This window comes from Somniosus microcephalus, chromosome 1 (genome assembly GCF_052327205.1).
Source record: "Somniosus microcephalus isolate GS21.2 chromosome 1, FLI_Smic_1.0, whole genome shotgun sequence".
Taxonomy (NCBI): Eukaryota; Metazoa; Chordata; class Chondrichthyes; order Squaliformes; family Somniosidae; genus Somniosus; species Somniosus microcephalus.
This window is the reverse complement of record NC_140987.1, coordinates 178355174-178370576: the sequence shown is the minus strand read 5'-3', so window position 1 is coordinate 178370576 and position 15403 is coordinate 178355174. Positions and strand designations below refer to the sequence as shown.

General features: G+C 43.5%; 2 protein-coding genes across 3 annotated transcripts in view; both read left to right on the top strand.

Annotated features, from left to right (window-relative positions):
- ppip5k2 (diphosphoinositol pentakisphosphate kinase 2) overlaps positions 1 to 11560 on the top strand; it is a 207207-nt gene extending 195647 nt beyond the window's left edge. Inside the window, 3 exon segments of the mRNA XM_085987698.1 lie at positions 5536 to 5673; positions 6629 to 6739; positions 8636 to 11560. Coding sequence (XP_085843824.1) covers positions 5536 to 5673; positions 6629 to 6739; positions 8636 to 8760 — 374 coding nt within the window. The 3' untranslated portion in view covers positions 8761 to 11560.
- Positions 8693 to 15403, top strand: part of macir (macrophage immunometabolism regulator) — a 49751-nt gene continuing 43040 nt past the window's right edge. The window contains exon 1 of one of the 2 annotated variants that reach the window (XM_085987720.1): positions 8693 to 8782. The gene's annotated coding sequence lies outside the window, so the exon portion shown is untranslated. The remainder of the gene's footprint in view (positions 8783 to 15403) is intronic. The other variant, XM_085987711.1, reaches the window with a different exon arrangement.

Sequence of the window (15403 nt, the reverse complement as noted above, 5' to 3'; positions counted from 1 at the left end):
ACAGATTTGAAAATGGTTATATATAAGTTTTAAATATCAAATACAGGTTTGCATTAATCTTTTCTGTTGTAGAAATTGCTGTGATGTATGTTTACCTTGATCCTAATTTAAACCATTTTTATTGTGTACCACTCCCTTTGTCTTGGCTGTAAAGTTTATAGATTTTATGGAGTGATTGTAAATGTGTTGCTTATTACAGCAGTTTGGTATTTAATAATAGGCTAATAAATGCTAGCTATATTTAATTCAATTAAATTATGAGGTTAACAAATCCATATTTTCAATTCGAATGTATCAAGCATTATTGTCCATTTAAATAGTAAATTAAAGCTACATTCACTCAATTGCCTTTGCCCACCTGAAATTATCACAGAGTCATCAAGTAATAAGAAAAATGATTCAGCATTGATGCAACAGCATTGGGTTGAGCTGGACACCAGCAATAGGTTCGTTCACTGTTAATTGCTAAGTCCCACTTAATTCATTGTGCTCATCCCCTCTGGGTTCGACAGTTATTTTTTTCTCCTCTCAGCTCAGACACTAATTTTCTAGTGCTGTGTTACTTCAAAATACTGATCTGCTGCAAAGCACTAGTAAATGGCACAGATATATACAGATATTGTGCTTTTAAAATAAAGCAGTGCTTATGATGTGACTTATTAAATTTTGGGCAGAAACTAAGCAAAAGAAGACCACGGTCCAACTAGTTCACCTTCTACCATCCTGGTAGTTGCATGATACAACAATAATTGAGTTGTTGATTTATCGCGACAATCAATCTCCATCAGTTAGTCTACAGGAGACCCAGACATGAGGTGAGCAAAACCTCCAGTGGTGGAAAGCTTTGAGAACCTGGGCTTAGAAATTCGATGCTGTAACACTGGCTGTTATGGCCGGTTCTGTAGAAAAATGGCGGCCACCTCGCTTCCGACACTGGACACGACGGCCGCCATTTTGGTAAGTGCTATAGCACTGTCGTTGACCTCTCAAATTTAAGTAAGCAGATCATGGCGTTCATCGCCGTGCAATGCCTGATTTGATGCCACGACTGCTAATTTGGACATTCTCGCTCTCCATTATGCTGTGTCCTGAATGCGCACAGAAAAGTGTGAGAAGCAGCCCTGCAGAGATGCTGTCAGCGCTTCTTAAAGGGATACACACATCTTTCAGTTAAGTTTAGATTTCAGCTTTTGGACTTTTAAAAAGTATTTTATTCCAGTAGTGGCTTGGTGCAATAGATTTTAAAAGTTTTTAAAGTGTGCAGGGAGTGCTGCTGAATGCTTGCAAGGCTTCGGATGGTAAAGGAAAGTCTGAGAAGACAGAAAATGCTGGAAATGCTCAGCAAGTCAGGCAGCAACTGTGGAGAGAGAAATGGTTTACATCTTGGGTCGAGATGCTGCCTGACCTGAGTATTTCCAGCATTTTCTGCTTTTATTTCAGATTTCCAGCATCTGCAGTATTTTGCCTCGGAGAAGACCACTCGGTCACAGTCCTGGGGGGCACATGGAGATTGTAGCAGAGGTAGTAAAGGCCACAAGCTGCACACAGAGGGAAGAGGAGGACGCGGAAGGAAGGATGCAACCCAGACAGCCCATTTCTGGCCAGGATATTCAGAATGGAATCATCCGTCTGTGGTACCAGTGACCACAACCCAGTGGTGAAGCTACAGCACAGGACTACATGCATGCTAAACAGCGGAAGCAGCATTCTGTAGACAGCGGTAACCAATGGATCAGATCAAAGCTCTGCAGTCCTGCCACACCCAGTCGTGAATGGTGGTGGACAATTAAACAACCAACGGGAGGAGGAGGCTCCATGAACATCCCCGTCCTCAATGATGGCGGACCCCAGCACGTAAGTGCAGAAGACAAGGCTGAAGAGTTTGCAACCATCTTCAGCCAGAAGTGCCAAGTAGATAATCCATATCGGCCTACTCCTGAGGTTCCCACCATCACAGAAGCCAGTCTTCACCCAATTTGATTCACTCCACGTGGTAACAGCAACGGCTATGGTCCCTGACAACATCCTGGCTGTAGTGCTAAATACTTGTTTTCCAGAGCTAACCGTGTCTCTAGCCAAGCTGAGGTGAGGTGAGAATAACTGCCGTTGACATCAAGGCAGCATTTGACCGAGTGTGGCATCAAGGAGCCCTAGTAAAACTGAAGTCAATGGGAATTGGGGGGTAAACGCTAAACTGGCTGGAGTCATACCTAGCACAAAGGAAGATGGTTGTGGTGGTTGAAGGTCAATTATCACAGCCCCAGGACATTGCTGCAGGAGTTCCTCAGGGCAGTGTCCTAGGCTCAACCATCTTCAGCTGCTTCATCAATGACCTTCCCTCCAACATAAGGTCAGAAGTGGCGATGTTCGCTGATGACTGCACAGTGTTCAGCGCCATTCACAACTCCTCAGATAATGAAGCAGTCCATGCCCGCATGCAACAAGACCTGGATGACATACAGGCTTGGGCTGATGAGGGGCTGATGAGTGGCAGCTAACATTCGCGCCACGGAAGTACCCAGCAATGACTATCTCCAAGCGAGAGTCTAACCACCTCCCCATGACATTCAGTGACATTACTATCACCGAATCCCCCACCATCAACATCCTGGGGGTCACCATTGATCAGAAACTTAACTGGACCAGCCACATAAATAACGTGGCAACAAAAGCAGGTCAGAGGCTACATATTCTGCGGCATCTGTCTCGCCTCCTGACTCCCCCAAAGTCTTTCAACCATCTACAAGGCACAAGTAAGGAGTGTGATGGAATACTCTCCACTTGCCTGGATGAGTGCAGCTCCAACAACATGCAAGAAGCTCAACCCCATCCAGGACAAAGCAGCCTGCTTGATTGGCACCCCATCCACCACCTTAAACATTCACTCCCTCCACCACCGGCATACCGTGGCTGCAATGTGTACCGTCTACAAGATGCACTGCAGCAACTTGCCAAGGCTTCTTCGGCAGCACCTCCCAAACCCGCGACCTCTTCCGCCTAGAAGGACAAGGGTCGCAGGCACATGGGAATGCCACCACCTCCAAGGTCCCCTCCAAATCACACACCATCCTGACTTAGAAGTATATCACTGATCCTTCATTGTCGCTGGGTCAAAATCTTGGAACTCCCTGCCTAACAGCACTGTGGGAGTACCTTCACCACACGGACTGCAGCGGTTCAAGAAGGCGGCTCACCACCACCTTCTCGAGGGCAATTAGGGATGGGCAATTAGGGTGGCCTTGCCAGCGATGCCCACATCCCATAAACGAATTTTTAAAAAAAAAGCTGTTCCAGTACAGCTACAACACTGTTAACACCCGACAAAGTGGGAAAATGCCCAGTTATGTCCTGTTCACGAAAAGCAGGACAAATCCAATCCGGCCAATTACCGCCCCATCAATCTACTCTCAATCATCAGCAAAGTGTTGTCGACAGTGCTATCAAGTGGCACTTACTTACCAATAACCTTCTCATCGATGCTCAGTTTGGGTTCCGCCAGGACCACTCGGCTCCAGACCTCATTACAGCCTTGGTCCAAACATGGACAAAAGGGATGAATTCCAGGAGGTGAGGTGAGATTGAATGCCCTTTACATCAATGCAGCATTTGACAGTGTGGCATCAAGGAGCGGAGCCATAGTAAAATTGAAGTCAATGGGAATCAGTGAAAGCTCTTCACTGGCTAGAGTCACACTTAGCACTAAGGAAGGTGGTTGTTGGAGGCCAATCAACTCAGCCCCAGGACATTGCTGCAGGAGTTCCTCAGGGCAGTGTCCTTGGCCAAACCATCTTCAGCTGCTTCATCAATGATCTTCCTTCCATCATAGGGTCTGAAATGGGGAAGTTCGCTGATAATTGCACAGTGTTCAGTTCCATTCGCAACTCCTCAGATGATTAAGCAATCCATGCCCACATGCAGCAAGAGTTGGACAACATTCAGGCTTGGGCTTATAAGTGGCAAGTTGCATTCGTGCCACGTAAGTGCCAATGACCATCTCCAACAAGAGAAAGTCTAACCACCTCCCCATGACCATTGTTACCATTGTCGAATCCCCCACCAGTAACATCCTGAGGGTTGCCATTGACCAGAAACTTAACTGGAATAACACTGTAGTTTGGAAAGGAAATTGAAGATGTTGAAAAGCTATTAATGTGCATACATTTAATGAGGATAAAAAATGCCTTATATTTGCAAATAACATCTTGTTTAACTGTATTCATTCTTACTTGCAAATATACTGGACTCTACTTCTGTATTGCCAGGTATTGATATTTTCATATGGGAGTGAAATAGTACTTAGTTCATGGAATTGGGCCACCTTCTTGAACCGCTACAGTCCGTGTGGTGAAGGTGCTCCCCCAATCCTGTTAGGTGGGGTGTTTTGAGGATTTTGACCCAGCGATGATGAAGAAACGATATTTGTCCAAGTCAGGAAAGGTGTGTGACTTGGAGGGGAACCTGGAGGTGATGGTGTTCCCATGCACTGTCTATCCTTGTCCTATGTAGTGGAGGTCTTTGGTTTGGGAGGTGCTGCTGAAGAAGCCTTGGCAAGTTGCTGCAGTGCATCCTGTCGATAGTGAACACTGTAATCACAATATGCTGGTGGTGGAGGGAGAGGTTGTTTTGCCATTCACGTGATTTGCCCACTAGGCTTCACACCGTTCTAATTGTGTGCCTTCTTTCAGGAATAAGGAAGATCTTTTTGTTTGTTTCCCCGAATTGACATACCACTTTTTTTAATATATAAAAAGAATTGAACAATGCATATATTTCTTGATGCACAATTCATCCAAATGTCAAATAAGTAATTTTTCCTTTATGAAAGATGTGTGGAGTACAAACAGTGGCATAATGGGCACAGAATGGCTTGATTCTGTGCTGTAGCTTCTGTGATATTGAGTAAGCATTTGTCTTGTAGCATTAGTCACTCATTTCAAATGTTAATGGATATACACTACCTGTTATGTGAAAATTCAAAATTATTTTGTTCACTTTCAATATTTCAAGAACATGCAAAGATAATTCGGGGTACAAAAGGCTTTCCCACTGGGTTGTATTTTACCTTGGAGATTGAGTATGAGAGTTGTAGGTAACTGACCTCGTGCTCAATATTTTTCAATCAAATGGAAAAGCACGTGTAAATGTAATTCTTCTTCTACACTGGTTAAATAATTAAAAGATCTAGTGACCGAAATGTAGTTTGTAGAAAGCAACATTATCGTGAAGGATAACTGTAGAGCCTTTGTCGCGTCCCTTGTTTCAAATGGTAACAGCAAGAGAAATCAAATCGATCAGAGGAAATAGTATAATAGTTATGCGTGGTGTCTTGGTACTTGATGGGAGCCCTGGGACCTGTGTAACCTATTTTTAGCTGATGTACCACAAAATGTAGTAGGCACGCATTCCCATTACACCTGAAGTGTTTAGTGTGCCCCTTTGCATGTGTGTACACAGTACATACAACATGTACATGCATTCATTAATGAATCTGTATTTTTATACTTCTGTTATTAAGTTTGAAGTGTTTCTTTACAGGATTTGAGCTCTATTCTATGGTGCCTTCCATTTGCCCTCTTGAAACCCTTCATAATTCACTATCTCTGAAGCAAGTGGATGAATTTCTTGCATCAATTCCTGAAAGCACCGTCTCTTGTAAAGCTCCTACATCCTCAAGTGAGACTACTAATTACTTCTTTGGTTGTGTAAATTTGCGGTGCAGCAGAGATATTTAAATAGAAAGACAGAGCAATGGAAACCTGATTAACCATAGCTACCCATCTACTCACCATTCCCTTAACCCATTCCCTTTCTAGAAATGTATCCAGTTGTCTGTACCAGGGCTCAGTGATCTACTTTTGTGATTCTCTATGTTTCCTCCTGGCATAACAGGAAATTGAGCAAGAATGCTGTACCCCTCCAAAGGAGGGGTTCAACAGACTGGATTCCTAGGAATGGGGTTTCTTCTCCTAAATTAAGTTGGCCTGCGATCAGATTTATTGGGCAGAATTTATCCATTAGATATTAACCTGTACTCAATTTAGACAAGAGCAACATTAGATGGGGAAGACCTGCTGTATAAATGCCTTGAATCTGAGTGGCTGGTCTTCTGCCAAGGTACTGGGATACTTTGGCTATTATGGCTTCTTGAAAACTTCTATTACAGTATTTGAGAAATTGTTTCTTATAGCACACTTGATGATTTATAAGAAGTGCAAAAAGAAGTTTCAAAATTGCCCCCTATAAATTCCAGGACAATAAAAGAGACAGCCAAGATTGGTACCCCTGTCGAGAATTAACTTTCTGAATGCATGGAACCTTAGTTTTCCCAATTTCCCAGATGAGCGGTCCCTGCAGGCTCCGAGTATTAGAAAAATGAGCAGTCCTCCGGTTTTTGTTATCCCTCCAGTTAGTTTGTGCCTGAGCCATTTGCTGGCATCATGTCCTGCCAAACACCCACTCACCTCAATTTTGATGACAAAAAATTAAAAGTTTCTCCTAGATCAATGTGATGATTTTGAGGTATATGTTTAAAATTTTGGTGAAATATTCTGCTAACTAGAGCCAAGAGCTTTGAGGACAGAAAGATCATGTGCAAAATTGATCGTAATTTATCTTGTTTTTATTCTAGTTTCTGCAAGTGTTTTATCTCTGGGTAGAAGAATTTTAAATACATATACTCCCAGAATGATACTTCCATCGCCTCAATCATCAGATCAAGATAGTAACAGATCTACATTCTGTAAGTAAGCTATATTCTTGCGTAGATAAACATTGCTTTACTGTGATATGTATCTTTTATATTCCTTGAAAGATTTTTTAAAATCTTTCCACTGTTGAAAGAACCAAATTGGTCTTTCTGTAATTTGAATTGTTATGTTAAATTCTGTATGATCTCAATTATTGAAAGTACTACCTTTAAGTAGTTGTATGGCGACTGGGCAGTTGAGTCCGTTAGAACACTTTTTTTTAAAAGAAGAAACTTTTGGGGTCTGGGTTTGATTGTATAAAAGATGGACCACCTCAAACACTATTAAGGCACTGAATCACAGCTTTTCACTCTATTTATCCCCTATGACAACATCTGCTCAAAGGGCAGGGAGGGGATTTATTCCTACGCCTCTGCCACACTTGAGCTATGGACCAGTGTCATTTGGTGAATTATGCCACTGTGTTTACGTTCTGTTTTTCCTGTACATTTCTTGTGGGGAAATGCCTAAACTTCGCTTAGCTCCTTTCCTGTGGCAAGGTAAAACTGGGAACTTGCTTTGTTACGGATCATGATGAGCACCTTGTGGTCTAATTATAGGAACAGCTTCATTTTTATGCCATTTTTCTGTTCTTCAAGGATGTTTATGCTAGGCAAAAGAGAGTCTCCATTTTTTATGTTCTCCATCAAGCATTTCCAGGTCAGATATAGCACAGCTTAGATGCTGGATAAGCTCTATATAAACAGCCCCAATAATATGCCTTCATCTCAGACTCCGAAGAGTAACCCTTACTAGTGAGATATTTATAGTTCTCACACTAACCACCTTTCTAACCTCTCTGAGTGAGATGCCAAAGTTATGCATTGGCTAATACTTAAAGCTGTTTCCATCATAAACATAAACTGTGCTACTTTAAATTTACAGGTTCATGTAATCTTATAAGCCTTTAGCTTCATTTTTTTATGTATTTTAAAGTTTTTAATCATTCATCAAAAATACAACTTTTGCTGTGTCCCTTTAGGAACATGAGTAGGCCATTGAGCCCCTCGAGCCTGTTCCGCCATTCATTTAGATCATGGCTGAGCTTTGACCTAACTCCATATACACAATATTTGTCCATTTGCTCTTGTTTGAGATGAAATGGTCAGCTACCTAATTTTACTATTTGAAAACTGACTGAAGATTTTTTTTAAATTAATTCCCTTTTTCTGCAGGCACTACTACAGATGCCAACAGTTCCATTTGCAATTTGCCCAAGGCTTACTTGACTTGTGCAGGAGAGTAGTCTTCCTGAGTGAGTTTTCCCCGGGGTCTAGTGGCAACTGGGCCAAGACCAGCAAAACCCACCCTCTAATAAAGTTAAGAGTTCAAATTTCAAGAGACACGAGACTGAGATTTTTCACTCTGGTTTCCTTTTCTTCTGTCAGCTTATTCCTAATGGATTTTTAGCTGTGATTAATTCTTCATTCTGATGTGTGCTATCTTTTTCTTTTGTCATCTTTTTGTTGCATTTGATTTGTCTCCTTGTTTTTGGCCTTCCTTGTACAGGTACTTGGTTAACTGAATGGGGAAATTTACTGTTTTGGGTTTTGAGCCTAAATAGGCGGCTATTTCATTGGCCACTTTGAATGTCCAATGAGAGAACAAGTTTGTAGTTGCACACTGCTAGATTAAGATATAATGAATGCTGTGTGGTTTTTTTAATTCCCCTAGTTCATTTGCCTTGTTAGCAAGACCCATTTGGTTAATCTACCCTGCAAACAGATTTAGTCCTTTCAATTGATGAAGATTTGCTGTAAATCCATTCCATCTGCTTTAAGTGAATGCCATTTGTTCTTGCAGTAAAATAATGATGTTGCCTTTTAGGTGAATTAACTTAAAGGTGAATTCGCTTAAAGGTGAATTTCCTTGCCTTTTTTGCCATGCAGTCAGTAGTGGATGTTACAGTACTGTGTCTATCACTGGGCCATCTTCACCAACAGAAAATTCACTTTCCATCAGCCTACATGACAAAGCAACAACTCCACTAAAAGCTAAAGATGACCATAGCTGATGAATGAAAAGCTGCCTTTGAAGTAAGCTGATCCTAACCAACTTGTACTACATGGAAATAAATGGAAATACAATATGATCCTTAAGAAAATGTATTCTTTGTGGACAAGTACCCCTTCTTTAAAAAATATTACTACCCCTTATTCATTTATGTTTGTGCCAAGATAAATTATATGAAGGGTTAATTTAAAAAAAAGAGCAGAGTAAGGTTGATGGTAGGAATTTCACATTTGTCATTTTTATGACTCTTAAATTTCAGCTTGCTTACATGACTGAGGTTAGTGTAGTGCTACATTTTTATTTTACCCACAGGTGTAGTATTTCCAAAAAAGCTAAAACTGTGCAATAGAAAGTTTCCTGTGTGGTGAAATCTCATTCAGAAAAGCTGGGATCTAAATATGAAATCTGGATTTGAATTACCTCTACATGCTCAACTTTATTAAGAAGGGTTCAGTGAGACTATTAAAATAGCAAAATACTGCGGCTGCTGGAAATCTGAAATAACAACAGAAAATGCTGAAAACACTCAGCAGGCCAGGCAGCATCCGTGGAGCCTGGCCTGCTGAGTGTTTCCAGCATTTTCTGTTGTTATTTCAGTGAAACTATGTTTAATGGAAAATGTGACAGTGTTTTGTGGATTAAATTGCACATTTTTACTAAAACCCATTGGCCTAGAAATTCACTGGTGCCCCGTTTGGGGTGCCAGCCTCGCCAGGGTGCTGGAAGTAACGCCCCGGAAGAAGTCGCGGCCGCCCGCCGCAAATTCAGTTTGCGTGCCCCAGAGGGAAGCGCGGCGCTTCTCGAGGCGCCCCGCATCCCTCTTGGGGCGCTGCAACTGAAGTTCGCAGCGCAACGTGCCGCAGCACCACACGCTGTGGCACGGCGCGCTGCGGTACTGCAGGCCTTCCTCCCCTTCTTAAAGGGGAGGGGCCTGCTGCAGCGCGCTCGAAGAGCGCGAGTGCCGGCAAAAGAGTCCGGCACCGAGGAGAAGTGCCGGGCTCTTGGGACACAGCCGGCAATCCGTGGGGGGGGGGGGGGTGCTCAGGAGGCCGGGGACGGCGGCGCGGAGAGGTGCTGGCAGGCAGCCAGCAAAAAAAAATGGCCGCCCCGCGCCTCTACTGCCACAAGTCGGCCCTCCTGAACCAGTCGCAAATTGTGACCGGCGTTAAAGCAGGGGGTGCTACCAAATTTCGCGATCGGGGCGGTAGCGGGGCGCTGCGCACACCGATGACGTCATCAGTAGCGGCGCAGCACTAACGGCTAGCGCCGCCATTAGCGTCCCGCTAAATTTAGCGGGAGGCATGGCCAGTGGTGTAAAACCCACTAAGTGCCCTCTTTGGGCGCTAACAGGTGGCGCAGCCCACTGAATTTCTAGGCCATTGTGTTTTAAAGTGAGTTGTTAAAAAATCTGTTTGTCGTCCATTATTTGCTCCCTTAATAAGTGAAATTTGCTCATTTAGTTTTATTCTCTAACATTTCCACTTGACGGTAAAATGTAGAGAAATTCATTTAAATGGTCATGAAAATCCAATTGTCATTTTTGGTTTCAACTATTTATATTCCAGTTTGTGTTTTTTCCATTTGGAAGCCTTATTATTACACAGATACTGCAGGTTAAGGTGATTAATCTTGTGTGACATGATATCTTGTGCAGTTTTTCAAATTTGGCTTTTCTGAATAAGTGGATAGGTCTCTGAGTTAAGATTGAAAAAGTGAGTGAGCTATTTGTATTTCATGCTGTACAATAAAAATCTAGGGCTGTTTACATCATTCTGAGGATACATTAAGTATGATTGACAGACACCGCTTCCTTTTTCTCCCTTTTTTAATAAGATTCTTTGCACCATGTTTTTGATTACACTAGTCACGACCAAAGTTTTAGATACTTGTTTGCCCAGATTCCAATTCACTATCACTGTGATTTCAACCTGTAATTGACGATTAAGGTTTTTGTTTTTGGACATAGGTTCACATTGAAAAAGTATGTGCAATTTTGATGAAAAATTGTTTCTGTTCTTTTTGTGTGCATGTATGTATATATGTATATAGAGAGAAAAGTCACCCACTCTGTTTAACAGAACTATTTTGAACTATGGTACTTGATAGACACTTTTAAATTTGTAAAGGACATTTAAACTGGCACAAAATTATTTTTATTCTGAAGATTGCAAGTTATCTAAAAATGTAGTCTTGTGTTTTTGTTTCTTGTTTAAAACATTGCTAATATGCAAATATAAAGCTGCGCTGTTTTAAGAAAGGTTATTGGAATTTGTTACATTACGCCACAGATTTAGCTACAAATAAACTGTATTTGTCATAATTTGCAAAATGTAAATCTAGTCTATATATGTTTTTATATGAAATGATTACAGATATGTTTTGTAAAGGGGATTATGTATGTGTATATAAAGCTCAATACTTCGTTTTTTATTGTTTACATACTATGTGTTGTGGAACACAAAACTTTCATCTCTACATTGACTTTGTGTCTTGTTGTGAATTATTCTTGAGTTAACCTGTTATGCAATAGCATGTCTTGTGCAGACTCTTGATAACTGCATTCAGTGGAGCATTGAGCAATGTCATATTGATTTATATCCATTTAATGAGAATATTTGAGCTGTTACCCAAGTACATATTTATCCAACTTTGAGTTTTAACTGCAGTTTCAAACAATAATAATTGACATGTTTTGAACCACATATCCTTTGTTCTTGTAAATTGGTCATTGCATTATATATGTACTGTACCAAGTTTGCCAAATAAACCAGTATATACTGAACTGCATCTTTAAAGTACAACAGTGTTTATACAGAACATTATTTTACTGTTAAAGGACATTTGTATGATTTCCTCTGGAGGTTACTTTTTATTTCTATGAGCTGAAGGAATTTCTGTTGCAGTTGTAATGGACTATGTCAGTTTTTGTCAAACAGCTAAAGCTTCAATATTTAATGAATTGCCACCACTGTGAATTAATGTTTTGGTACAGATGATTGTCTTTTTTATTCAACTATGATGAGATGTATAGTATGATGGTAATGATCTGTATGCAAATTGTTACCCAGTCCCATATTTACTCCTCAAATAGTGAGCAATATTTTGAATCTACCCTGTTACTTGCATCTTATTAATCCTATTTGAGATCTATTGCATATATGAGGATTGCACTGTATATGTAACAATTGTATTCCATAGAGGATGTGGAATAAAACCAACCTACCAACTCCAGAATTACCCATTATGAAAATAAATTAACAGGAGCGATTAAGACAAAAACCTCAACTAGGATCTGCTTTTTTTCTTGATTTCATTCTGGGATGTGGGCATTGCTGGCAAGGCCAGCATTAATTGCCCTTGAAGGTGGTGGTGAGCCGTCTTCTTGAACCGCTGCAGTTCGTGACGTATCTATCATCCCAGAATGGTGCACAAATATTATCTATATGGCTGCAAGAGATTCCTGGTTGGTATAGAACCTATAGGCCTAGAAATTCAGTATAGCCACGTTTGGGGCGCTACAGCCGGGCGGCCGCTAAAGTTTGCGCCCGGCGCAACTTCGCGCCACCTTCGCCGATATTCAGTGGCATCGCCCCAAGAGGTTGCTGCTGCGCTAAAACAGGCGATGCACGACTATCATTAGGCGCTAAGCCGGCGGCCCGGGGCGAAACCCCCGAGGGCGGGCGCAGCGCAGTTGCGGCGAGCTGCTGATTGACGGCAGACACTCTGGCGCCGGTGAGCTCTTAAAGGGGGAGGGTGGATTTGTTTTTTTGAAAGGCCGAGACTGGTGTATTTGTGTTTTTGGAAAGGCCGAGACTGCTCGATTTGTGTTTTTGGGGGGGGCTTCTCTCCATTAGTTTGTTATGTGGGAAGGGCACAGAGGTATCAAAGTAATAAATGTTCTTAAATCGCACTGTCCATGCTTTCTTTTGGAAGTCCTGGTTGCCCTGCTCGGCTGAGGGATTGTGGAGCAGCTACATTCATCTTGTGCCATTGGCACAAGCCATTCCCTGAGAGGGGGCCTAGAACCGACGTTCAATAAGCCGCCGACGGGCGGCCCTTGCACTTTCTGCCTCCCTCCTGTGCTGGTCCTCCTCCTCCTCCTCCTCCTCCTCTGGTGGTCCTCCAATGTCTGGTGGCAGTGGCTGAGTCCTGTGGATAGCCAGGTTATGCAGCATGCAGCACACGACCACGAAATGGGAGACTCGCTCAGGCGAATACTGCAGGGCTCCTCCGGAACGATCCAGACAGCGGAACCGTTGCTTCAGGACGCCGATTGTTTGCTCAGTGATGTTCCTGGTTGCTTGATGGCTGTCATTGTATCCCTCTTCAGCAGGGGTGCTGGGCGCACGGAGCGGGGTCAGCAGCCAGGTGCACAAAGGATAGCCTTTGTCCCCGAGAAGCCATCCTCGTGGGTGAGGCTGGGCCTGGAACATGTCTGCCACAGAAGTCTGGCGCAGGATGAAGGCATGTGGCTGCTGCCTGGAAAGCGGGCATTGACAGCTAGGATGAGCTGCCTGTGGTCACACACCAACTGCACGTTGAGTGAATGGTAGCCCTTCCGGTTGCGGTAATCCTCGGCATTCTCTACAGGTGCCCGCAAAGCCACATGCGTGCAGTCAATGGCGCCCTGCACCATGGGGAAGCCCGCTAATGCTGCAAAGCCCATTGCACGCTGTTGCTGCTTGACAAGGGCTATGGAGAAGGAGATGAACTGACGTCTCCTTCTGAAAAGGGCATTGGTCACCTGGCGGATGCAGCAATGTACGGCAAACTGGGAGATGTTGGAAATGTCCCCAGTAGCGGATTGGAAGGAGCCGGTGGCATAGAAGTTGAGAGACACCGTCACCTTCACTGCCACCGACAGAGACGTCCTGCTCCTCAGATGTGGCTGCAGATCTCCGCGAAGCAGGTGGCAGATCTCCGTGACCACCGCCCTTCGGAATCGCAGCCTCCGAACACACTGCTCGTCAGACATGTTCAGATATGAGAACTGCTGGCGGTATACCCTGGGTGGGTAAGGCCTCCTTTGCTGATGCCTGTTGCCCCCTCTCCGTCTGGCCATGACTGGCACTCTCTCACGGCGTCTCTGAGCCCTTTGAATGCAATGGAGAAGGCCAACGTTTGCACCCATTGCAGCCCCCATTATATGTTTCCAATCAATGAGATGGCTCTGAAGTTAAAGACAAGTGCAAAGCTGTGGCCTGAAGCCACAAGTACCTGTGCGAGTGTTGAGCCAAACCAGAAAGCTGTCTACCTTTGTCTCTCTGCAAAGATCCATCTCTCACAACGAAGGAGTGTTGCAAAATGGCTGCCTTTTCTACTGCAGGAGGAGTGCCCTTTAATTTGCGCCCCCCGTGCCCCGCAGCGACTGGGAACCGTTCCCCTCTACCAGTTGCTAGGGGCGCCAGGCGCACAATAGGCCAGCACCACTGAATTTCCGGTTTGGGGCACACAAAGGGCGTTGCACGATGAAATGACGTCAGGATCTGCGCGCGCAGCTGAGCGCGCGCAAAGGCTTTGCGCCGCCACTAAATCTTTACTGAAGTTGGGGAGAGGCGCAGATCGCGCTGCGCCCGGCCGCTAGCCGCCTAGCGCCCCACATCTCCTAAGGCGCTAGCGGCTGGCGCAAACAACTGAATTTCTAGGCCATAGTCTTTTTTTTAAGTACCCATAAATTGAGAAATTTTGAAATATATGTATATATTGCATGCATAAAGTACAAAATGAATGTATTCTGAAAAGAATAAAAAGAGGTGTATAAAAGAAGAGTTCTGTAGATAGAGTTTGAAATTCAACTAAAACTAGGAGAGACAAAACAGTAGCGTTAACAATGCTAAAGATAATCATGAATGTAGAAAGTGTAAAGAAGTGAAAAGCAAGACTAAAAGGGCTAAATGAGAAATGTTTTAAAAATCAGATCATATACACAATATAAAATATAATGGGACAGTTAGAGAGGGTAGGATCATTCAGGGATGAAAAGAAAGAACTTGCATTTATATAGCGCCTTCCATGACCTCAGGACATCTTAAAGTACTTTACAGCCACTGAAGTACTCTTGAAGTGTAGTCACTGTTGTAATATAGCCTAACCACCGCCCCTTGACATTCAACAGCATTACCATGGTCGAATCCCCCACTGTCAACATCCTGAGGGTCACCATTGACCAGAAACTTAACTGGACCAGCCACATAAATACTGTGGCAACAAGAGCAGGTCAGAGGCTGGGTATTCTGTAGCCAGTGTCTCACCTCCTGACTCCCCAAAGCCTTTCTACCATCCACAAGGCACAAGTCAGGAGTGTGATGGAATATTCTCCACTTGCCTGGATGAGTGCAGCTCCAACAACACTTAAGAAGCTCAACACCATCCAGGACAAAGCAGTCCGCTTGATTGGCACCCCATCTACCACCTTAAACATTCACTCCCTCCACCACCGGCGTACCGTGGCTGCAGTGTGTACCATTTACAAGATGCACTGCAGCAACTCACCAAGGCTTCTTCGGCAGCACCTCCCAAACCCGCGACCTCTTCCACCTCGAAGGACAAGGGCAGCAGGCGCATGAGAACACCACCACCTCCAAGTTCCCCTCCAAGTCGCACACCATCCTGACTTAGAAGTATATTGCCAATCCTTCATCGTC